Here is a 26,819-nt window from a genome sequence, read left to right on the forward strand (position 1 = left end):
CCTATGCTTTGAAAGACTGTTTTAGCAATACACACTGGGACATTTTCAAAGAAGTAGCCACTTACAATGACCACATAGACTTAGAGGAATACACCGAGGCCGTCATAGCATACATCGCTAAATGCACTGATGTCACTCACTGCAAAACAATCACTCTTTGTGCTAACCAGAAGCCTTGGCTGACAGGAGAGGTTCACAGGCTCCTGCGGGCTCAGGACACAGCCTTTAGGGCCGGTGACACCACAGGTCTAGCAACAGCCAGAGCCAACCTGTCCCACAGCATTAGGGAGGCAAAACGTCAGTACAGCAATAAAATATCTGGACACTTCAGCGATACCAGAGATGCATAGTCTCCCTGGCATGGCATTCAAACCCTCACAAACTACAAACCCCCACCACGGACCTGTGAGACTGACATCACATTGCTAAACTGCCTAAATGACTTCTTTGGACGCTTTGAAACACAAAACAACACACCAGCACAGAAGACCACTCCTCCCCCGGATGAGCAGGCCGTATGTGTGGCTCCAGCCAGTGTGGAGAGGACCCTCTCCAGGATCAACCCACGTAAGACAGCTGGATCAGACAACATACCGGTACCTGATCATGTTTTGAAGGACTGTGCCATGGAGCTCAAGGATGTCCTCACTGACATCTTTAACATCTCCTTGAACCAAGCTGTTGTCCCCACATGTTTCAAAGCTACAACCATAATACCACCCCTCCTAGAACTGCCACCTTATTGTGGTGGAGGGGTTTGTGTGCTTGAATGATCCTAGGAGCTATGTTGTCGGGGGCATTATGCCCCTGCTAGGGTTTCCCAAGGCAGACAGGTCCTAGGTGACAGGCCAGACCAAGAGCAGTTCACCAAAAATCCCCTATGGAGAAAAAATCCAGGACCGTGACGTCGCCCGGTAGGACGCAGCCGGGGCCCCACCCTGGAGCCTGGTTGGGGCTCGTATGCGAGCGCTTGGTGGCCGGGCCTTTGCCCATGGGGCCCGGCCGGGCTCAGCCCGAAGAGGTGACGTGGGCCTGACCTCCTGTGGGTTCACCACCCACAGAGGTAGCAGTAGGGGTTTGGTGCAATGTGGATTGGGTGGCAGTCGAAAGTGATGCGGTCGCTTTACCGGTCCGTCGTGGTGAAGAAGGAGCTGAGCCAAAAGGCGAAGCTCTCAATTTACCGGTCGATCTACGTTCCGACTCTCACCTATGGTCATGAGCTTTGGGTAATGACAGAAAGAACAAGATCGCGGATACAAGCGGCTGAAATGAGTTTCCTTCGCAGGGTGGCTGGGCGCTCCCTTAGAGATAGGGTGAGAAGCACAGTCACTCGGGAGGAGCTCGGAGTAGAGCCGCTGCTCCTCCACATCGAGAGGAACCAGCTGAGGTGGCTCGGGCATCTTTTTCGGATGCCTCCTGGATGCCTCCCTGGGGAGGTTTTCCAGGCATGTCCCCCCGGGAGGAGGCCCCGGAGAAGACCCAGGACATGCTGGAGGGACTATGTCTCTCGGCTGGCCTGGGAACGCCTCGGTGTTCTTCCCAAGGAGCTGGCCGAGGTGTCTGGGGAAAGGGAAGTTTGGGCTTCCATGCTTAGACTGCTGCCTCCGCGACCCGGTCCCGGATAAGCGGAAGAAGACGAGACGAAACCATAATACCAGTGCCAAAGAAGCCCCTCCCATCCAGCTATAATGACTATCAGCCTGTAGCACTGACTTCCATCATCATGAAGTGCTTTGAGCGACTGGTCATGCAGAACATCAAGTCCATTCTCCCTCCCTCTCATGACCCATTCCAGTTCGCATATAGATAAAACAGGTCCATAGAGGATGCTATCTCCACTGCTCTACACCCAGCCCTCACTCACCTGAACTCAAAGAACACCTATGTGTGAATGCTGTTCTTAGATTACAGTTCAGCATTCAACACAATCATTCCCCAGCAGCTAATACAAAAACTCGAACATTTGGGACTCAACACCTCTCTTTGTAACTGGGTGCTGGACTTTCTTAGAGGGAGGCCAGAGAATGTTCAGGTCAGCAGTAACACCTCCAGGACCATCATGCTGAGCACAAAGGCCCCACAAGGGTGTGTACTCAGCCCACTGCTCTTTACCCTGCTGACCCATGACTGTGTACCAATCTACAGCACCAACCACATCATCAAGTTTGCAGATGACACAACTGTGGTGGGCCTCATCACTAACAATGATGAAGCCAACTACAGGAATAAGGTGAGACAATTAGTCCAGTGGAGTAAAAAGACAACAATCTCTTCCTGAACGTGGAGAAGACCAAAGAGATTATAGTCGACTTCAGAAAAGGTCACTCACAGCATCCCCCTCTGACCATCGATGGTGCTGCAGTGGAGAGGGTGAGCAGCACCAATTTCCTAGGGGTGCACATTGCTGAGGACCTCTCCTGGTCCAACAACACCGCATTGCTGGCCAAGAAGGCTCAAACTCGCCTCTACTTCCTCCGCAAACTGAGGTGTGCACGAGTCCCACCCCCCATCATGTGCTCATTCGACAGGGGCACCATTGAGTGTCCTCACTGGTTGCATCACTGCGTGGCACAGAGGCTGCAGTGCCTCCTGCCAGAAGACTCTGCAACGCATAGTGAACATGGCCAGCAAGATCATTGGTACCCCTCAGCCCTCCCTTACGGGCATCTATCACTCCCGTCTCACCCGCAGAGCCATCAGCATCACTGATGACACCTCCCACCCTTCACACTCACTCTTCAGCCTCCTGCCCTCAGGTAAAAGGTACCAGAGCCTCAGGGCCCGCTCAACAAGACTGCTGAACAGCTTCATCCTCCAGGCTGTCAGGATGCTGAACTCTGTCCACTACCTACCCCTTACCCTTGGTCTGTAACACATTCATTCACACAAGAAACTATATCTCATCCATTTGCACATCACACTACAATCATTTGCATTACTGCTGTATCTGCTGCTATTGCTCATTTGCACTACTGTTCATATACACCTCATAAGCTATTCTTCTAGCACCTTCTCCATTACAGATATTGTACTGTATTTGCACTACTGCTATTTTGTACATTGTTTGATTTTAGAGTGTATTTTGCCTATATTATCTATATTTATAAATATATTTTCTTAAAAATAAAAAAAGTTAAAAAAATACAAATATAATTTTTTTTTAATCTTTATCTGTTTTTACAAGTAAGGGTGAGAGAGAAACGGCATTTCAATTCTGGATATATAGTGAATTGACAAAAATTCTTTGAATCATGTCCAATCAATTAAATTTACCACAGGTGGACTCCAATTAAGTTGTAGAAACATCTCAAGCAGTATCAGTGGAAACAAAATGCACCTTAGCTCACTGTTGGGTGTCATATCAAAGGGTGTGCACACTTGTGTACATATGATATTTTACATTTTGATTTTTAATAAATTAGCACAAATGTCTAAAAACCTGCTTTCATGTCATTATGGACTATTTTGTGTAGAATTTTGTGACAAAAAAATGAACTCAATCTATTGTAGAATAAGTCTGTAATGTAATAAAACGTGGAGAAGGTGAAAGGGGTGTGCAGACTTTCCGGCTTGACTGTATCTCAGGTTGTTTTCATAGATTTTCAGCCTGATTAAACAGATGATGAAAAAAAACCCTGAGCTGCCACTTGTAAAAACTGCTTTAAAATAAAAACCCTGCTGAAATGGGAGACTACATGAACTTGTTAGCTTTCAAAATTAAAGATTTAAAAATTACTCACTGAGGGTGTAGTGGCCATGCCCATTGCTTTTGACCTTGCACATACTTCTAAGCAAAGCATTCTTCACCAGTTCAAGTGTGTGGACACAAAAAGTATTGTGTCAAATCCAGAGCTGCATTGTTTAAATAGTAATAATCTTAAAACAGGCTCTAAATGGTGCTGAAAATTACCTTAAAGAAAAGCTCTCAACAGAGTTTAAAAAAGCTACAAAGCAGAATGCAAATACATTCTATAAATATTTAAAGCCTGAAATCTACAAACACATGGTGAAATCCAGCCTACACAAAGACATCCTGGCTGCTGAGTGAGATATAATCTTATCCTGTTTTTACAGCTTAAGCTTAAACCAACACACATTCTTTATAGATCCGTGAAGTGCCAACATGTGATAAAAATGCTAATAATAGAAAATCTGGAAAAAAACAACAACTTCGAGCAGTTAGTTTCATTTTCTCATTCCAGAGGCTCACAAAGAAAGCTATGAATGAGTTTCTTTGGGCAGCACGGTGGTGTAGTGGTTAGCACTGTTGCCTCATCACAAGAAGGTTCTGGGTTCGAGCCCAGTAGCCGATGGGGGCCTTTCTGTGTGGCATGATTGGGAGTTTGCATGTTCTCCCCATGTCTGTGTGGGTTTCCTCCGGGTGCTCTGGTTTCCCCCACAGTTCAAAGACATACAGTTAGATTAACATGGGGCGGCCTTGGACTGAAGTGCCCTTGAGCAAGGCACCTAACCCCCAACTGCTCCCCGGGTGTTGTAGCATATGGCCCTTTTCCACTACCCTTTTTCAGCTCACTTCAGCTCGCTTCAGCTCACTTCAGCCCGACACGGCTCGCGTTTCGACTACCAAAAACCAGCACGACTCAGCTCGTTTCAGCCCTGCTTAGCCCCTAAAACTCGCACCGTTTTGGAGTGGGGCTGAAGCGAGCCAAGCCGTGCCGAGTGAGGTTGGGGGCGTGAGCAGACACTCCCCTGTGCACTGATTGGTGAGGAGGCGTGTCCTCACATGCCCACACACGCCCCGCGAGCGCGCTGGGATCTGTAAACACCGCAAACCCAGAAGAAGAAGAATTACGAATTACGAGAATTTCTGAAGCCTTATGCGCCTCGCCTCATCTATACGCTCTTGCCAGTATCTGTTGGCGTTGTCGGTGACAGCAAGCCACAGCACCAAGACCAGCAACACTAACGACTCCATGTCCTCCATGTTTATTGTTTACTATCCGGGTCGTGAGACTACTGCTTAAAAGATCACTGAATCAGTGACTTACAGAGCATCGTGGACGAGTTCGCGGAGCGCAAGGCTCATCGTATGCCCTTCAAATAATGCGCGCAGTAGGCTATTGATGTTTTATTATGAGCCATGTACAGTATGTCGCCTAATGTTTTTTTGTTTCTGAGTTACATGTTCGTTTGAAGGACTTAATGTACTAAATAACATACATAGTTGCACCCCGTAGTGTTGAAATTGGTAAACACAGTGCATTCAGTGAGGTTTGCACCGCCCTCCTTTTATTTCTGACTCTTCCTGTCACCATTACAACCTCTGAGCGCTCATTCGTATTCCCTTCAAATAATGTGCGCAGTATAGGCTATTGATGTTTTATTATGAGCCATGTACAGTATCCTAATGTTTTTTGTTTCTGAGTTACATGTTCGTTTGAAGGACTTGATGTACTAAATAACATAGTTGCACCCGGTAGTGTTGAAATTGGTAAACACCGCAGTTGCGGACATTTTGTAGCCTAAAATGATGTTATGATAAGCTTTAATAAAGGGCCCGGTCATTTGCCCCGCCCCCGGCCCGGCTCTGACTTGTTCCGCCACTGTCACTGATGTCACTGTTTGCGCTGTTTAACGACATCACGTGACATCCACCCACTTTCGCTAACTCCACCCAATGTGTCCACCCACTTCCAGCCAGCATGGTTCAGCGCGGTTGTAGTCGAAATGCAACTCCAACAGCCCCGCTCAGCTCGACTCAGCTCGACTCAGCACGGAACGGCTCAGCCGCGTTTGTAGTGGAAAAGCGGCAATAGCTGCCCACTGCTCTGAGTATGTGTGTGTGTGTGTGTGTGTGTGTTCATTGTTCACTGCTTCAGGGTTAAATGTAGAGGATGAATTTCACTGTGCTTGAGTGTGCATGTGACAAATAAAGGCTTCTTCTTGTTCTTGACATGTTGTTGACAGAGGCCATTCACCTCCCGTTTCATTTAGCTGCAATTATATTCACAAATGCATGATATAATATGTAAATTCACGTCAGAAAAAGAAGTAAAAACACATTGAAAATGAAGCTAAACAAAAGTCACAGCAGAAAAGCGCTATAGTCTGAACAAACATGTAAGCATGCAGCTACACCACTGCATTGCTCCGCCATGGATGATCATGATATGTTAACTGTTTCATCATTTGCTTGACTCATCTCATCTCATTCTCATTATCTCTAGCCGCTTTATCCTTCTACAGGGTCGCAGGCAAGCTGGAGCCTATCCCAGCTGACTACGGGCGAAAGGCGGGGTACACCCTGGACAAGTCGCCAGGTCATCACAGGGCTGACACATAGACACAGACAACCATTCACACTCACATTCACACCTACGGTCAATTTAGAGTCACCAGTTAACCTAACCTGCATGTCTTTGGACTGTGGGGGAAACCGGAGCACCCGGAGGAAACCCACGCGGACACGGGGAGAACATGCAAACTCCACACAGAAAGGCCCTCGCCGGCCCCGGGGCTCGAACCCAGGACCTTCTTGCTGTGAGGCGACAGCGCTAACCACTACACCACCGTGCCGCCCCATTTGCTTGACTATTTATGTAAAATATTTCAAACTCATAACATTGGCTATGCTCACATGGGCAATGACGGTGAGACCTGGAGGGGTGTGATTGGGAGGAACGGCCTGCCTGATCTGAACCCGAGTGGTGTTCAGTTGTTGGACTTCTGTGCCATGCACGGTTTGGCCATAACAAACATCATGTTTGAGGATAAGGGTGTCCATAAGTGCACATGGCACAAGGACACCCTAAGGCGTAGATCAATGATTGGCTTTGTAGTCGTTTCATCTGATCTACAACCGTATGTCTTGGACACTTGGGTGAAGAGAGGAGCAGAACTGTCAACTGATCACTACCTGGTGGCGAGCTGGATCAGATGGTGAGGGAAGAGGCCAAACAGACCTGGCAGGCCCGAACGAGTAGTGAGGGTATGCTGGGAACGTCTGGCAGAGGCTCCCATCCGTCGGATCTTCAACTGCCACATCCGGCAGAGCTTCAACTGCATACCGGGGGAGGGTGGGGACATTGAGTCTGAGTGGACCATGTTCCACACCTCCATTGCTGAGGCAGCCGTGCAGAGCTGCGGCTGCAAGGTTGTTGGTGCCTGTCATGGCGGTAATCCCCGAACCCGGTGGTGGACACCTGTGGTGAGGGGAGCCGTCAAGCTGAAGAAGGAGTCCTATTGGGCTTGGTTAGCCTGTGGGTCTCCAGAGGAAACTGACAGATACCGATGGGCCAAGCAGAATGCGGCTCTGGTGGTCACTGAAGCAAAAACTCGGGTGTGGGAGGAGTTCGGTGAGGCATGGAAAGTGACTTTCGATCAGCCTCAAAGAGATTCTGGCAAACCATCCAGCGGCTCAGGAAGGGAAAGCAGTGCTCTGTCCCTACTGTTTACAGCGAGGATGGAGTGCTGTTGACCTCAACTGGGGACATCATCCAACGGTGGAAAGAATACTTTGAGGATCTCCTCAATCCCACCTTCATGTTGCCTGAGGAGGACACAGAGTCTGAGGGTGCTTGGGAGGACTCGCTCAACACAGGGGCTGAGGTTACCAAGGTGGTTAAAAAGCCCCTTGGCAGCCGGGCTCCGGGGGTGGATGAGGTTCATCCTGAGTTCCTGAAGGCACTGGATGTTGTTGGGCTGTCTTGGCTGACATGCCTCTTCAACATTGCGTGGAGGTTGGGGACAGTGCATCTGGATTGGCAGACTGGGGTGGTGGTCCCCCTTTTTAAAAAGGGGGACCGGAGAGTGTGTTCCAACTATAGGGGGATCACACTTCTCAGCCTCCCTGGGAAAGCCTATGCTGGGGTGCTAGAGACAGGGTTCTTCCCCCTGAGAGGGAATGAAATTCCATGACTTTTCCATGACTTTTCCAGGTTACAATCTTATTTTTTCAGGACCTCAGCCAAGAAAAACATGTACACAGAAATGTTTCTATTTTCTTTATCAACAACAATAATCATGTGTATCAACAATAATTATCATTCAAAATGCAATTAAAACTTTGAATTATGGAAATTATAGATTCATACTATTTCTTTTTCTTGTGAAAATACATATTTTATCAAATTTAGGACATTGTCTTTTGCAGCTGCTATACTGTGGTATATCTCCATCTGTGTGTGAGCCAACAATCTGTATATCATGTACTACAAATAAGATTTGTAAATAAAAAAAAATCATAAAAATAAAAATGCTATCAAATGATAAAAATATAAATTGTAAAGTTGTACACATCACAAAAAAGCTTATTTGTGCCTTCAGATGACTTACAGTATATGATGAATGAGTTGTGACGATATGCAGACACCAAATTATCTCTGCTTTTAATGTGTCGTTTTGTGAAAAATAACTGTCTAATCTACCTTTGCATGTTCTGTTGTCACTGTCGGTACTCGTGGCAGACATACTTGGCTGCGGCACTGCATCAGGTGGCTTAGTCAAATTAGTGACGACCGACAGCGACGCTGATGAGGTTGTGTTTACTGACGGGCATATATCCGTGCTTCACATGCAGTTCGCTATCATGGTCACCTGTTCTTGGTGTTTCTTTCCCTTTTGGTGGCTCGTGATAGCAGCCTCGCCCATGTTAGATATGTCAAACATCTTCACGCATAATGTGCACTGTGCCTTGTGTCTGTCTCCTGGCACTCGCCGCAGCCACTTCCCGTATTCTGACATTTGTAGTCATCGAACAATTTCCAGGCATCACAATTAATAAAAATATATAGAACTAAAAAAAAACTACACTAAACTACACTAAATTGTGAATGGTTCACAATTGTGAATGGTTCTTTGAGAGTGACGTAATACTTCCTGGTTTACGCACTTCCTGGTTCCTGAGTTGTTTGCGCCGAGTCCTTTTTCACGCGAGTGCTGGCGTTAATTACTAATCCTTTTTTAACTTTTTTCTACAAATAAATTTCCAGTATCCTCTTCATTTTTATTATACTGTCGTTTTCCTTTTTGTACTTTTCACTTTCACTTTCCTTTTTCCGTTTTTTTTTTCTTTCTCTCTTTTTCTTTTTTCGGAAGAACGCCGAGACCGGAAGCTTTCTTTTTCTCTCCTCCTGTGTAAAGACCACAAGCGGAGGCCATCCACATCGGATCTGCTTTAATATAAAAAGATCTTTGTTTAAGGTACGTGAATCTTTTCAGCATGGCACACCTTCAGCCTGTTCAGTGTACTGAGTGCAGGATGTTTAGTCATTCTTCCTCCGTCACTAGCAATAGCTTTATTAGCTTTACTTGTGATGAGTGCAGATTAGTTAGCTCTCTGACGGAGAAGATTACAGTGCTAAAAGCGCGTGTCCAGGCTTTAGAGAAGGTTAGTGAGCGTGAGAACAGTGTAGTTTCTGTAGGGGAAAGTCTGGATGCCCTAGGTGGAGTTAGTAATCCCACAACTCTGACATTAGAGCCTTTACAGCGGGGCGAATGGGTGACGGCTCGGCGGCATAAGCGTAGAGCCAAAGCTACCGCTGAGGCTCGCCCACGGGAGCACCACTCCTCTCCGCCTCACGTGTCGAACAGGTTTGCTCTCCTTAGTGATGCACCCGCTGAGAAACCTGAAAGAGCTCTGGTTATAGAGGACTCTATCATACGGCATGTGAAATTAGCTCAGCCTTTAGGGGCACCAGCAGCTTTAGTTAGGTTTATACCGGGAGCCAGGGTGCCGGACATAGCAGGTAATCTTAGGGTCCTAGGCAAGCACAGGTTCTCAAAGATAGTTATCCATGCAGGAGCTAGTGATATATGCCTTCATCAGTCTGAGGTTACTAAGAGTAACTTTGTAGAGGTGTTTAAATTAGCGAAGGCGATGTCCGATGCTGTAGTATGCTCTGGCCCCATCCCAATGCGGCGTGGCGATGTAGCTTACAGCAGGTTATGGTCGCTGAACTGCTGGCTGTCCAGGTGGTGCTCTGAAAACAGTGTGGGCTTTATAGATAATTGGGCTAATTTTGAGGGCATTGCTGGCCTGTTAGGGCGGGACGGTATCCATCCCACTCGGGAAGGTGCTGCTCTCATTTCCTGCAGCATAGGTCATAGTCTCAGAACAGGCCTAGTTAATTTCTGACAATCCAGAGCCAAGGCCAGGGAGCAGACGAACAGGCTAAACCGACTGTCTGCTAGCTGCACAGAGTCGTCACTCAGGGTCCACTACATCGAGACTGTGTCTGTTCCCCGAGCTCAACAAAAAGGTAGAAATTTTCAGAGAGTTCGTTCCAGTAACCTAATCAATATAAAATTAGATCATACTGACTGTACAGCTGCTGCCAGCACCTTTGATCTAAAGGTGGGGCTATTAAATATTACATCTCTTACATCTAAAGCGCTAATGGTTAATGAACTCATTACTGATCAGGAGTTTAATGTACTTTGTTTAACTGAAACATGGATTAAGCCAAATGAATATATAACATTAAATTAAGCGAGTCCTCCTGGATACAGTTATATACACCAGCCTCGTCTAACAGGCAGAGGAGGAGGCGTTGCGGTTATTTATAACGATTATCTAGGTGTAACACAAAAACCTGGTTATAAATTTAATACATTTAAAGTTCTTCATACTCATATAATGTCTGTAGCCTCGATAAATAAGTCTACCCAGTTAATTCCATTGCTTATTATTTACAGGCCCCCGGGGCCATATTCTGAGTTTCTTTCTGAATTTGCAGATTTTATCTCAGATCTGGTTATTTCCTTAGACAAAGCTTTAGTTGTCGGAGATTTTAATATTCACTTCGATAACCCAGAAGACCCTTTAAAAACAGCATTTGTGTCCATCTTAGACTCAGTCGGGATTAAGCAGAATGTCATAGGACCGACCCATAATGGTGGTCACACCCTTGATCTAATACTAACATTCAGATTAAACGTAGACAATATAGTCATACTTCCACAGTCTGAAGTTATCTCAAATCATTATCTCATCTCATTCAAACTATGTCTGAGTAATAATATATGCACCTCACCACGCTACTGTATTAAACGTACTTTCACGTCAATTACTGCACACAGCTTTATAAATGTTCTCCCAGAGTTGTCAACTTTGATTGGGTCACTGTCAGCCCCTGCAGAACTTGATCAGGCAACTGAATGCTTAGAGTCAACATTCCGCCATACTTTAGATAATGTAGCCCCTCTAAAAAGGAAAATGGTCAGAGACAAAAAATTAGCACCCTAGTATAATGATGACACTCGCACATTAAAACAGACCACTCAAAAATTGGAACGTAAATGGTGTCAAACAAAATTGGTAGTGTTCAAATTAGCGTGGAAGGAGAGCTTCCTGAAGTATAGAAAAGCTCTTAGTGCTGCGAGATCAACATATTTCTCCTCCCTAATAGAAGATAACAAAAATAATCCTAGATTCCTATTTAATACTGTAGCAAAATGAACCAGGAATAAGTCCACTATTGACACATGCACACCTGCAGTATGTAGTAGCAACAACTTCATGAATTTTTTTTAATGACAAAATTGAGAATATCCGACAAAAAAATCAAACTACTAATTTAAGGTCAGACAATGATGGTGACCTAGTAGTTAACTATATAACTGTATCAGATCATCAGTTAGAATGTTTTAGTCCCCTTAAAGAAACTGAATTACTTTCATTAATCTCGGCATCAAAAGCCTCAACTTGCGTACTAGATCCCTTACCTACACGTCTATTCAAACAGATAATACCTGAAGTAATTGAACCGCTTCTAAAAATAATAAATTATTCTCTTACAATTGGCTATGTGCCCAAATCCTTTAAACTAGCAGTTATCAAACCCCTGATTAAAAAACCTGACCTTGATCCCTGTCAGCTGTCCAATTATCGGCCAATATCAAACCTCCCCTTTATCTCCAAGATCCTTGAAAAAGCTGTGGCACAACAGTTATGCTCATATTTACATAGGAATAACATCCATGAAATGTATCAGTCAGGATTTAGACCTCATCATAGCACAGAGACAGCACTGGTTAAAGTAGTAAACGACCTACTGTTGGCGTCTGATCAGGGCTGTGTCTCGCTACTTGTGTTGCTTGACCTTAGTGCAGCATTTGATACCATTGATCATTCCATTCTTCTGGATAGACTAGAAAATGTTGTGGGAGTTAAGGGAATGGCCCTCTCCTGGCTCAGGTCTTATCTAACTGATCGTTATCAGTATGTTGATATAAATGGTGATATTTCTAGACGTACTAAGGTAAAGTTTGGTGTTCCACAAGGTTCTGTCTTGGGTCCACTGCTTTTTTCTTTATATATGTTACCTCTGGGTGATATTATTCTTAAACATTGTATTAGTTTCCACTGTTATGCTGATGACACACAGTTGTATGTCTCTGCAAAACCTGATGAGAGACACCAGCTTAATAGAATTGAGGAATGTGTTAAGGACATTAGACACTGGATGCTTATTAATTTCCTTCTGCTTAACTCTGACAAGACTGAAGTACTTGTGCTAGGACCACATACAGTGAGAAGTAAGTTTTCTGATTACACAGTGACTCTGGATGGCCTTTCTGTTTCTTCACGTACCGCAGTAAAAGATCTCGGAGTGATTATTGACCCCAGTCTTTCATTCGAAACTCACATTGATAACATCACCCGGATAGCTTTCTTTCATCTCAGAAATATTGCAAAGATAAGAAATTTAATGTCATTGCATGACGCGGAAAAACTATAGTCCATGCTTTCGTTACCTCCAGGTTGGATTATTGTAATGCCTTACTGTCTGGATGTTCCAATAAGTGCATAAATAAGCTCCAGTTAGTTCAAAATGCAGCAGCAAGAGTCCTTACTAGAACTAGAAAATATGACCAAATCACCCCTGTCTTATCCACACTGCATTGGCTCCCAATCAAATTTTGTATTGATTATAAAATACTACTGTTGACCTTTAAAGCACTAAATGGTCTTGCACCACAGTACCTGAGTGAACTTCTGGTCCTATATGACCCGCCATGCCTACTTAGATCAAAAGGTGCAGGCTATCTGCTGGTACCTCGTATAGTGAAGGCTACATCAGGGGGCAGAGCCTTTTCTTACAAAGCCCCACAGTTATGGAACAGCCTTCCAAGTAATGTTCGGGAATCAGACACAGTCTCAGCATTTAAGTCTAAGCTGAAAACATATGTTTAGTCAAGCCTTTTGTTAATGGTGTTTATGAGGTAAAGGTGTAGATCTGGAGGGTCCTCAGACAGAGTGTTTCGGTAAACTGGGATGTATGGATGCTGTCAGTCCCCACTCGCTTGCTCACTCGAGTTTGTTGACGGTGTAGTGGCTGGCTACTTTATGTCCCGGGGCTCCCTCATGCCTGTATTACCTTCTGGCTCTCCCCTTTTAGTTATGCTGTCATAGTTAGTTGCCAGAGTCCCTGCTTGTACTCGGTGCAATATGTATACTGTTCCTACTTATTCAGGTGACATTGGGCATACCTAACAACCTGCATTTTCTTTCCCTCCCCCCCAAATCTGTCCCTCTGAGTTACATGGAGTCAACAGGAAATCTTTTGGTGGAGAGGGTGGAGACCTCGACTGGCTATCGTAGCCTGCAGAGAATCGGCCGTCGGCCGTTCTGTCGCATGTCCCAGACCCGGTGAAATGTAGCTGAATTGTCTTGGCCAGCCCTAAGGGTCCCATCTGCATCTCATCATTGCTGAGGAGTGTGCTCCCATCACCCAATCAAGCATCCAGCCAGAGCAGGTCATGATATTTTTTTTTTAACCATATTAACATGCCATTGTTGTGTGTTATGCCTGATGTCAAGACTCTCGTCTCTGCGAGCCTACCACACAGATTTAGTACTTGTCATTTTTAGGGCATACCTAACATGTGTATTCTTTCTCTCTTCCCCCCCCAATCTGTCCCTCTGAGTTACATGTTGGTCCTGGGATTGAGATGCTGGCCTCTTCTGCCCCTCGGACCTGCTTGATCCATCCTGGTGCCCTGTGTCTGGTCGGAGTTTTATCGCATCGCTCCTGTGAAGGACGGCCCCATGAGGATAGTTGAGGGTTATACCTGGAGGATGCTCTGGACTCTTGCAGTAATGCTTTTATGGCTGAGGACTACAGTTGACTTGCTAACTTTAGGACTGCAGTTATCATGAACAGTTTTGCACTCAAGTTTCCATCAATGAAGAGTTTATAACATCAACGAAACTGTCTTCATGTTAAAATTGTTAATATTATAGTCATGCTGTCTGTTGTTGCCCAAATGAGGATGGGTTCCCTTTTGAGTCTGGTTTCTCTCGAGGTTTCTTCCTCATGTCGTCTGAGGGAGTTTTTCCTTGCCACCGTCGCCACAGGCTTGCTCATTGGGGATAGATTAGGGATAAAATTAGCTCATGTTTGAAGTCGTTCAAATTCTGTAAAGCTGCTTTGCAACAATGTTTATTGTTAAAAGCGCTGTACAAATAAGCTTGACTTGACTTGACTAAAACTACCGAAAGCTGATCGCTTATGAGCTAACGCATGATGTTTGCGGGTGGCACCATTTTGTACAGACCTATAACTCATGCGTCAAATCACAGCATTGCATCTTATTATTTTACCAACAGATGGCGTTCGCGTTGCTATAAACATTGAATACCGATGGTTGATCGTCGCTATGATTTTTCTATGAAAATGCATACGCGCGCGTGTACAGAAACTTTAGATATAACCTACAATATGGGCATTTTATTATTTTATTTAAGACCAATTTTCCTGGATTTTCAAGGACTCAATATGAATTTCAAGCACTTTTCCAGGCCTTTAGGGCATATTTTGAAATTCCAGGTTTTTCCAGGCCATACAAACCCTGTGGAGAGGACAGTTCGATCGATAGTCGAACCTTGGATTCAGGAGGAGCAATGCAGTTTTCGTCCTGGTCGTGGAACACTGGACCAGCTCTTTACCCTTGCAAGGGTACTGGAGGGTGCATGGGAGTTTGTCCAACCGGGCTACATGTGTTTTGTGGACCTGGAGAAGGCTTCCGACCATGTCCCTTGTGGTGCCCTGTGTGGGGGGGGGGGGGGGGGGGGGTGCTTCGGGAGTATGGGGTTCAGGGCCCACTACTGCAGGCCATTCGGACCCTGTATGACCGGAGCAGGAGTTTGGTTCGCATTGCCAGCAGTAAATCTGACTCGTTCCCAATGCATGTTGGACTCTGCCAGGGCTGCCCTTTGTCACTAATTTTGTTCATAACTTTTATGGACAGAATTTCTAGGCACAGCCAAGGGGCAGAGGGTGTCTGGTTTGGTGGCAGCAGGATCACGTCTCTACTTTTTGCAGATGATGTGGTCCTGTTGGCTTCATCAACCTGTGACTTACAGCATGTGCTGGGATGGTTTGCAGCCGAGTGCAAAGCAGCTGGGATGAGGATCAGCACCTCCAAGTCTGTGGCCATGGTGCTCAGCTGGAAATGGGTGAAGTGCCTACTCCGGGTCAGGGGGGAGTTGCTACCTAAAGTGTAGGAGTTTAAGTATCTCAGGGTTTTGTTCACGAGTGAGGGTAAGGGGGAGCAGGAGTTGGACAGATGGATCGGGACGGCGTCAGTAGTGATGCGGACGCTAAACCAGTCTAGGCAAAGCTCTCAATTTACTGGTCCATCTACGTTCCCACTCTCACCTATGGTCACGAGCTGTGGGTAGTGACCAAAAGAATACAAGCAGATACAAGCGGTAGAAATGAGTTTTCTCCGCAGGGTGGCTGGGCTCTCCCTTAGAGACAGGGTGAGAAGCTTGGTCATTCAGGAGAGACTCAGAGTAGAACCGCTGCTCCTCCACATCGAAAGGAGTCAGTTGAGGTGGTTCGGGCACCTTGTTAGGATGCCCCCTGGACGCCTCCCAAGGGAGGTTTTCTGGGCATGCTCCACCGGGAGAAGACCCCGGGACAGACCCAGGACATGCTGGAGAGATTACATCTCTCGGCTGCCCTGGGAACGCCTCGGTATTCCCCCAGAAGAGCTGGTGGAGGTGGCCGGGGAGAGGGAAGTCTGGGCTGCTCTGCTTAGGCTGCTACCCCCACGACCCGGATCCAGATAAGTTGTAGAAGATGGATGGATGGATAACGTTGGCTATTTTATAATACATAAAGTACAGAACTCCTCTCCTGGGAGATTTCTAGTGAGACAAAACAAAATATTAGACAAGCCCAGGCTATTTTCTTTTGAAGATCCCTTCCTTTCATTTTGCTTTTCTAGAAAAATGTCATCTGTGATGTAATGAAGCCTCTCCATTTTCTCATTTTAACAAGTGAGGTTGCTCAAGCTTTCTCGACTGACACTGAAGTTTGCTGCTTGCAATGAGCTGCCAAATTATCTGCCTGACACAGCACTGCTCAACTTACACAGGTTAATGAAATACTGACATTGAACATTTAAAAATGCTTTTCAGGCAAAATAAGTGAGATTTCTATGTCAAAAACCTTAAATAAAAGAACATGGACTTGTGTACAGTATTTAAACTTGCACTTGCCTGAAAGCAATTACAGCTATTGAACTTGTGTGGAAAAGGCTGGTTATGTTCGATTACCTGTTAATGATTTCAAGTTTTAAGTCCTAAATTCATGATAATCCCTTTCTCTGTCTGACCTCAAAGAGCTCCATAAATGAATCGAATTAATGAAATTGTAGTGCACAGATCAGGTAGCCATGTGCATAACGTGCTGTGTTCCTGTTCAATAAATGTCTGCATCTGTCGCACTCTCCCTCTCTCTCTAATGTGCTTAGAAACCTCAGATACTGTCGCTTCCCATCTATGTTTTCATCAGTATTTTCTCCCACTGGTTTGATTGAGGCTGTTCTACAGCTTCCACCTCCTCCATTACACATATCCACTCTCTGATCCTGTGGCCCGGATCTTACCAGGCTTTCATTAAGAATGTGGCATACAGAAAGCACAATGCAATTACTGAAGCGAAACAGCACCAAGGCCTCATCTGTTAGATTTCATTTACTAGAAAACCAAGGCTGAGTTCCCACTGGTCTAACTTGTGATTCATTTAGACTTGGCGAATTCACCATTCAAAGTTCGCTGGAGACTGTAGCTGTTCTGAATTAGAGATGCAAACACAAGAGAAACTTTTCAGATGTACAATGGTTCTGATGGAATTTAGCTTGGATAAGGATTACTGCCATTGTGTCTCTAAAACAAATCTATTAGAAATTCTTTGGATGTGCTTGTCAACAGTTTTGGTCATTAAAATTAACAAAAACCTATGAACCAGAAAAATGACTACTGAAAAAAATCAAATAAGCATTCATTAAAATCCTATAATGGAAGCAGGAAAACATTTCTCTTCCATTTAGCTCCAATGGGCTCATACATTAAAATATACAATTAACACAAACAAATTTAGCTCTCTCGGGTTTCTAGAAGCATAAATATTTAGTTCATAAAAGCACAAAATAATTTCCTAACCTGATTTTCATTGAAACATTGGTGGTACTTTTGAGAATGCTACAAATTCTGATACATTTCTGAGATGCTGGATATAAAATCTCTTCATTTATTATTCACTCCCTAATACTGTATGTGAAGATTTTAAACTAAATTAGCACATCTCTCCTTTTATCTCTTTTCCTTAGGGGATCTAGCTCATAACTGGTGTGGCCAAAATATACTGATCAGATCCAACAGTCTAAGCACTGCTCAACTCAGATCTTTGCTGATTAAGCGTGTTTCTTAACCTGCTGAGAGATTCATATCACTAATTATGAAAAAGGTATTTTCAACAAACGGCAAATCATGCTTGTTCAATGGACTAGATAATAGATGCAATGCAAAAGTGGAAACAAATGAAAAGGAAATGGCAGAAAGGGAAAAATAGCTAGGTTGTTCTAGGAAATGACGAAATTATTCAAGCAACAATGAAACTGAACAGTTTCTTTTCTGCAGGCCACATTTTCTGCAGGCCACATTTCAAGTAAGGAATTAAACATGATGGAGTGTAGAACCCTAACCTTGACCTTAGTATGTAACATATAAAATAACATTGTGGAATGTTCAGGAAGCAAGTTAGTCTCTGTTAAAACTTACATTATAACACTTTTAAACAGCTTCACTTTCTCTTGAAAGTAATCATAATACGACAAAAAAAACAGCTTGCCACGTTACTCAGAAATCCTGAAGACTTTGCTGTGGCAGAAAACTTAAAGGAAAAGCTTTACCTCTATTACAAAGCGTTAATATAAATATGGTACGATTATCACCAATATTTTTTAAGCTTCTTGGACACTGATCATTATTATACTTACACAGAAATGTAAATATTTTACACACTTCAGAAACTGGGCAATGTTTTTTTGCCTCAATGAAACATCAAATATGAATAAAGCACAGGCCTGGATATGATGTATCTTCAGATGTAATAACCCTGACTTTTTGTAATACTAAAGTTCATGATAGTTGAAGCGAGCAGTGTGTGTGTGTGTGTGTACCCGTTTCAGGCTCACACTGGTGTTCGCAGGGGTCAACAAGGCGCCGACCACACAGCTCACTGAGCCATGGCCCGCTGGCATTCTGCTGATAGTAGAGCAGCACCTGAGCAGGGTTGAGCCAGTCAGAGGCATCCAGTTGACTACCCTGTAACAGGACAAACCTGGAACCTGCAGAGAGAACCACACCCTGTACAGTGAGAATGAACATGCACTATTGTGTACATCAGTAGAAAAATCTATTTTTATATACCAGTGTACTCTTCTACAATTTCCTGAACATTTATAACTGCTGCATTGTGACATTGCACTAGATCATATCTGCTTAATATTCAGTTTCCTGTACTTCACTGCCACCGATAAACAAGTCCAAACATAAAACAGATATATAACTATGTATATAAAGTGCACTATATGGCTAAAATATTGTGGATATGTGACCATCACACCCATATGCGGTTCTTTTCCCCATATGTGTTGCCACAAAGTTGGAATCACACAATTCTACACAATTTCGCTTTCCTTTTTCTGTTTTTTTCCCCTTTTTTGGAAGAACGCCAAGACTGGAAGCTTTCTTTTTTCTCCTCCTGCGTAAAGACCACAAGCGGAGGCCATCCACATCGGATCTGCTTTAATATCAACAGATCTTTGATTAAAGGTACATGAATCTTTTCATCATGGCACACCTTCAGCCTGTTCAGTGTGCTGAGTGCAGGATGTTTAGTCATTCTTCCTCCGTTGCTAGTGACAGCTTTATTTGTGAAAAGTGCAGATTAGTTAGCTCTCTGACGGAGAAGATTGCAATTTTAGAAGTGCGTATCCAAGCTTTAGAGAAGGCCAGTGAGAATGAGAACAGTGTAGTTTCTGTAGGGGAAAGTCTGGATGCCCTAGGTGTCATGCTCCGCCTCGGACATCCACTCCGGAGATTACGGATCTCTCACGCCAGCGCCGATCCAGATCCAGGACAGGAATTCCTTCTCCCCTGAACTTACTTCCTGGTTTTCACTGCTGCTTATTTAAAGGCCATTCTCAGACTCTGTTTTTGCCAGAAGGCCTCGTTTGCTTCTCTAGCTGGTTCTGTGCCTCTCTTGCTCCTCATGGGTTTTCCTCTCTAGCTGTTTTCTCTTGTCCATGGTTTTTGCACTAAGGGTTATTTCTGGTTCATGGTTTCTTGCACTAAGGGTCTTTTTCTTGTTTATGTTTTTTTTATGTTGGTGTTTTTATCTTTGCCTGTCTCATGTTTTTGTCAAGTTGTTTGTTCTCGTTTTGCCCTGACTACTTTTGCTATGTTTTTCATCCTGTTTGTTTTTGTCTTTTGCCACACCCTTTCTTCCCTGTATTAAGTCATCTTATTTATTGGATTACTGTCTGTGTTCTGTTTTTGGATCTTAACTTCACCATACCTCCACCAGCCCTAACACTAGGTGGAGTTAGTAATCCCCAAACTCCAGCATTAGAGCCCTCACAGCAGGGTGAATGGATGACAACTCGGCAGCATAAGCGTAGAGCCAAAGCTTCCACTGAGGCTTGCCCACGGGAGCACCACTCATCTCTGCTTCACATGTAGAACAGGTTTGCCTTCCTCAGTGATGCACCCGCTGAGAAACCTGAAAGAGATCTGGTTATAGGGGACTTTATCATATGGCATGTGAAATTAGCTCAACCTTTAGGGGTGCCAGCAGCTTTAGTTAGGTGTATACTGGGAGCCAGGGTGCCAGACATAGCAGGTAACCTTAGGGTCCTAGGCAAGCACAGGTTCTCAAAGATAGTTATCCACGCAGGAGCTAATGATATATGCCTTCATCAGTCTGAGGTTACTAAGAGTAACTTTGTAGAGGTGTTTAAATTAGTGAAGGTGATGTCCGATGCTGTAGTATGTTCTGGTCCCATCCCAATATGGTGTGGTGATGTAGCTTACAGCAGGTTATGGTTGCTGAACTGCTGGTTGTCCAGGTGGTGCTCTGAAAAGTGTGGGCTTTCTAGGTAATTGGGCTAATTTTGAGGGCACTGCTGGCCTGTTAGGGTGGGATGGTATCCATCCCACTCAGAAAGGTGCTGCGCTCACTTCTTGCAGCATAGGTGATAGTCTCAGAACAGGCCTAGTTAATTTCTGACAATCCAGAGCCAAGTCCAGGGAGCAGACGAACAGGCTAAACTGACTGTCTGCTGGCTGCACAGAGTTGTCACTCAGGGTCCACTACATCAAGACTGTCTGTTCCCCGAGCTCAACAAAAAAGTAGAAATACTCAGTTTGTTCCAGTAACCTAACCAATATAAAATTAGATCATACCGACTGTACAGCTGCTGCCAGCATCTTTTGATCTAAAGGTGGGGCTATTAAAAATGAGATCTCTTACATCTAAAACACTAATTATTAATGAACTCATTACTGATCAGGAGTTTAATGTACTGTGTTTAACAGAAACATGGATTAAACCAAATGAATATATAGCATTAAATGAAGCTAGTCCTCCTGGATACAGTTACATACATCAGCATCCTCTAACTGGCAGAGGAGGAGGCGTCGCGGTTATTTATAATTATCTAGGTGTAACACACATCTGGTTATAAATTTTTAATACATTTGAAGTTCTTCATACTCGTATGTAGCCTCAGAAAATAAGTCTACCCAGTTAATTCCATTACTTATTATTTACAGGGCCCCGGGTCCATATTCTGAGTTTCTTTCTGAATTTGCAGATTTTATCTTAGACCTGGTTATTTCCTTAGACAAAGCTTTAGTTGTTGGAAATTTTAATATTCACTTCAATAAGTCAGAAGACCCTTTCAAAACAGTGTTTGTGTCCATTTTAGATTCAGTAGGGGTTAATCAGAATGTCATAGGACCAATCCATAATGGGGTGGTCACACCCTCGATGTAATACTAACATTCAGGTTAAACATAGAAAATAAAGTCACACTTCCACAGTTTTAAGTTATCTCAGATTATCTTATCATTCAAAATATGTCTGAGTAATATGCACCTCACCACGCTACTGTATTAAACGTACATTCATGTCAACTACTGCACAGAGCTTTTATAAATGATCTCCCAGAGTTATCAACTTTGATTGGGTCATGGTCAGCCCCTGCAGAACTTGATCAGGCAACTGAATGCTTAGAGTCAACGTTCCGCTATACTTTAGATAATGTAGCTCCTCTTCAGAGAGAAAAAATTAGTACCTTGGTATAAGGCCAAAAAAAAAAAAGTGTGTTTCCGGTTACCCAACTGACCCTAATCCGTACCGCCCGACCCTAAACTTTTTTTTTCGTTTTTTTCCCAGTCGCGACTTTTACATATAACCCAACCGCATGAACCGGAAGTTTTTGTCACTCACTGGGAAAATCAGGGCTTTCCACAAGCGCCAGCTGCCGGCCATACAGCCGACTACACAATTAAGTCCAGCCGGCTACTTTAATGACTTATTTTTGTAGCCCACAGGCTCTAAATATTAATTTTCGATTTTAATAAAATTAAATGTTTATCTAACGGACTGACAATAATGTCAAACTGAACCGCACTCATTTAAGTTGTGATTCGTGCTGTTTGTACCAATAATAACCACAAATTCCCCGCCGACTTCATTGATCAAAGGAGAGTAACTCATCCGCGGCCCCGACATGCGGTGTGTGTGCGCGCACGCACTCGGCGGAGGCAGTAGTGTGTCGGGGCCGTTGGAGGGAACAGAAACCGAGATCACGCTTATTTTGTCTTTCACCTAGAGACATGATTCAAACTTTAAAACGGAGACAAAATTCTCCTGTGTGGATCTGGCATTCAACTTTTTTGCTGGGTTCTATACTTTTTGATCAGTCCCAGCTGAAACACCATGAGCAAATCTGGAGAAATTCAGACTTTATAATGGGTGTCTATGGCGTTACACACCAGCGGAGCTCAGGAGTTTAGAGTGTAGGCAGCTTGAAAAAAAAAAGCTCTAACTTTCTCATTTAAACTGTGTTTTCAGCCACAATTTTCACTCTACACACACAACTTTCTCAAAAGTTGTAGTCACACATTGTGTGAATCAAGACAAGTGTCTCCCTGAGCGATAGGATTTACAGTTTTTTAATGAGAAGCCTGAAAGTAAGTAGAGGACAGGCGCGCTGCCCCATAGACTCACATTATAAACGTGGCAGCGCTTTTACTGCAAAATCAGAAAAGTCACTTGTTTTTAACTCGCTCTAGTGTCCACATTTTTTACACTAGGGACAAAAAAAATTACATTTATGTGTTCATGGGAGCCTTGTAGCACTCAATGTGAAAGAATTTTGTGAATAGCTCTTTTGTTTCCATGTAAATCAGCGTTGTTCGAGGAGAGGGAACTCTGAGAAAAAGCGCTCTTTGCTTGTTATATTGTGTCTTTTCCCTGCACCGTTACCAAGACGATGAGCTACACTCGGGGAGCAGAGAGGGGAGGGGCTGCTCTCTCTCTCTCTCTCTCTCATGGTGTATTGAGCTGTTATATTTACAGAAAAATTCATGTTAAAAGGTGTCTCATGCTGCATCAGATTCATCAGAAGGTGGTAACTCAGGTGACCTGCAAAGAAATTCATTATATTTTGTGAAATTATTCCTGTCTAAATATAGGTTATGGCAGCCATCTTGAAAAAAAAATAAAAAAAAAAAAATGCCTGCCTACCGACCCTAGTTTTGAAATCTACGTAACCGGAAACACTTTTTTTTTTTTTTTTGGCCTAATGACACTCGCACTTTAAAACAGACCACTCGAAAATTGGAACGTAAATGGCATCAAACAAAATTGGTAGCATTAAAATTAGCATGGAAGGAGAGCTTCCTAACGTATAGAAAAGCTCTTAGTGCTGCTAGATCAACATATCTCTCCTCCCTAATAGAAGATAACACAAATAATCCTAGATTCCTATTTAATACTGTAGCAAAATGAACCAGGAATAAGTCCACTATAGACACATGCACACCTGCAGTATGTAGTAGCAACGACTTCATGATTTTTTTTTTTAATGACAATTGAGAATATCCAACAAAAAATTCAAACTACGGTCAGACAATGTAAGTGACCCTGTAGTTAACAATATAACTGTATCAGATCAGCAATTAGAATGTTTTACTCCACTTAGAGAAATTGAATTACTTTCATTAATCTCCACATCAAAAGCTTCAACTTGTGTACTAGATCCCTTACCTGCACGTCTATTCAAACAGATAATACCTGAAGTAATGGAACTGCTTCTAAAAATAATAAATTATTCTCTTAGGATCAGCTATGTACCCAAATCCTTTAAACTAGCAGTTATCAAACCCCTGATTAAAAAACCTGACCTTGATCCCTGTCGGCTGTCCAATTATTGGCCAATATCAAACCTCCCCTTTATCTCCAAGATCCTTGAAAAAGCTGTGGCACAGCAGTTATGCTCATATTTGCATAGGAATAACATCCAAGAAATGTATCAGTCAGGATTTAGACCTTATCATAGCACAAAGACAGCTCTGGTTAAAGTAGTAAACGACCTACTGTTGGCGTCTGATCAGGGCTGTGTCTTGCTGCTTGTGTTGCTTGACCTTACTGCAGCATTTGATACCATTGATCATTCCATTCTTCTGGATAGACTAGAAAATGTTGTGCGAGTTAAGGGAATGGCCCTCTCCTGGCTCAGGTCTTATCTAACTGATCGCTATCAGTCTGTTGATGTAAATGGTGATTTTTTCTAGACATACTGAGGTAAAGTTTGGTGTTCCACAAGGTTCTGTCTTGGGTCCACTGCTTTTTATATATATATATATATATATATATATATATATATATATATATATATATATATATAAAACCTCTAGGTGATATTATTTGTAAACATTGTATTAGTTTCCACTGTTATGCTGATGACACACAGTTGTATGTTTCTGCAAAACCTGATGAGAGACACCAGCTTAATAGAATTGAGGAATGTGTGAAGGACATTAGACACTGGATACTTATTAACTTCCTTCTGCTTAACTCTGACGAGACTGAAGTACTTGTACTAGGACCACATGCAGCCAGAAGTAAGTTTTCTGATTAACTCTGGATGGCCTTTTTGTTTCTTCATGTGCAGCAGTAAAAGACCTCAGGGTGATTATTGACCCCAGTCTTTCATTCGAAACACATTGATAATATTACCTGGATAGCTTTCTTTCATCTCAGAAATATTGCTAAGATAAGAAATTTAATGTCACTACATGACGCAGAAAAACTAGTTCATGCTTTCATTACCTCCAGCTTGGATTATTGTAATGCCTTACTGTCTGGATATTCCAGTAAGTGCATAAATAAGCTCCAGTTAGTTCAAAATGCAGAAGCAAGAGTCCTTACTCGAACTAGAAAATATCACCACATCACCCCTGCCTTATCCACACTGTATTGGCTCCCAATCAAATTCCGTATTGATTATAAAATACTACTATTGACCTTCAAAGCACTGAATGGTCTTGCACCACAGTACCTGAGTGAACTTCTGGTCCTTTATGACTCGCCACACTTACTTAGATCAAAAGGTGCAGGCTATCTCTGTCAGGGTTTTGGTTGAGATGGGGATGGAACATCTTAAACCTCAAGGCCACCCTCGGAATGAGACAGAGATTCAGGACAGAGATGCAGAGAATTAGCGTTTTCAAAAAGGAAGTCTTTACTGAGAGCACCAGATCAAAAATCAAAATAAATCTTTAGCATGTATACTCCAGATCCAAAAAGGTCAGTCATTAAAATGCACAAAAAAATGAGAACCCAAAAATGGCAAAACAGTACTTGGCACAAAAGTTCAAAGTTCAAAAATAATATCCACTCGAGAAAGTCAAAAGCAAAACAGTCCTCTTCTTAGAAAACAGAGGGAGTGGTCAAAAGGCAGTTCAGAACAGTGGAGCAAACAGCTATAGTGAAAAACCCAGGACAAGTACTCACACGGTGGTTCACAGGAGAACTCAGCAAAGTGGAAAGAAAACAATCTCTCTCTCTCTCTATATATATATATATATATAGGCCAACCAATCAACTACTTGCCATCAACGATTCGCTTAGCCAATAGCATTAAGACAAGTGTAACCCAAGAAAAACAAAAGAAAATATAATGCTGAATAGTGGCATCTAGTGGCCAAGTAGATGAACAGCAGGCTGAAAAGTCCACAGAACCTGACAGAACCTCCCCCCTAAGATCATCTCCTGACGATCCCAGGCCGATCAGGATGCAAGCGATGGAAGTCTCTAATCAAGGAGCGGTCAAGTATGTCTCTGGACGGCACCCAGGAGCGCTCCTCCGGCCCATACCCCTCCCAGTCCACCAGATACTGAAGAGACCCACGGACACGGTGGGAATCCAGGAGCCGGTTGATCGTGTACGTGGCCTGGCCATTGATGAGCCGAGGAGGAGGCGGTGGCCGAGGAGCCGGAGACAGCGGTGAGGTGACCACTGGGCAGAGACGGGAGACATGGAAGGTCGGGTGGACCCTCATGGAGTGGGGCAGCTGTAGAGTGTAGGCCACAGGGTTGACCCGGCGGAGCACCTTGAAGGGACCAACGAACCGCGGCGCCAGCTTCCGGTTCTCCACCCTCAGAGGAAGATCCCGAGCCGAGAGCCAGACCCTCTGGCCAGGTTGGAAGGTGACCACCCTCCGATGGTGATTGGACTGCTGCTGGTACTGTCGGGAGGCTCTCAGCAAGGCACGTCTGGCTCTACCCCACGTACGCCGACACCGCCGCACAAACTGCTGGGCAGACGGGACCCCTGCATCCACCTCCTGTTCAGGGAACAAAGGCGGTTGGTAGCCAAACTGACACTCAAAGGGCGGCATACCTATAGCTGAGCACTTCAGCATGTTGTGAGCGTATTCAGCCCATGGGAGTTGGGAGCACCAGGAGGTGGGATTGGTCGAGACCATGCATCTCAAGGCAGCTTCAAGGTCTTGATTCAGTCTCTCTGTCTGCCCATTAGACTGGGGATGGAAGCCAGACGAGAGGCTCGCAGTCGCCCCGATTAGCTTGCAGAAGGCTCGCCAGAAGCAGGAGGTAAACTGGGGTCCACGGTCTGAAACGACATCTTGGGGAAGACCAAAGACTCTGAACACATGGTCGCATATTAGTCTGGCAGTTTCAGAGGCAGAGGGCAATTTGGGCAAAGGCAAGAAGCGACAGGCTTTAGAGAATCTATCAATAATAACGAGAATGGTGGTGTTACCTTCAGAGGTAGGCAGACCAGTGATAAAATCAAGAGAGATGTGTGACCATGGTCTGCGAGGAATGGGCAAGGGGTGGAGCAGGCCCTGGGCCCTCTGGCGTGGATCCTTTCCCTGGACACAGTTGGGACAGCTGCCCACGAAGATCTGCACATCCTCCTTCATATCTGGCCACCAGAAGCGTCGCTGAAGGAACTCCAGTGTTCGA

General features: G+C 44.1%; 1 protein-coding gene across 1 annotated transcript in view; it reads right to left on the reverse strand.

The window, feature by feature from the left end:
- The window catches only part of astn1 (astrotactin 1), a 1,125,762-nt gene that overhangs the window by 677,750 nt on the left and 421,193 nt on the right, over positions 1-26,819 (reverse strand). Inside the window, exon 7 of the mRNA XM_060931185.1 lies at positions 18,436-18,603. Coding sequence (XP_060787168.1) covers positions 18,436-18,603 — 168 coding nt within the window. The remainder of the gene's footprint in view (positions 1-18,435; positions 18,604-26,819) is intronic.

Source organism: Neoarius graeffei, chromosome 1 (genome assembly GCF_027579695.1).
Source record: "Neoarius graeffei isolate fNeoGra1 chromosome 1, fNeoGra1.pri, whole genome shotgun sequence".
In the NCBI taxonomy this organism is placed as follows: domain Eukaryota; kingdom Metazoa; phylum Chordata; class Actinopteri; order Siluriformes; family Ariidae; genus Neoarius; species Neoarius graeffei.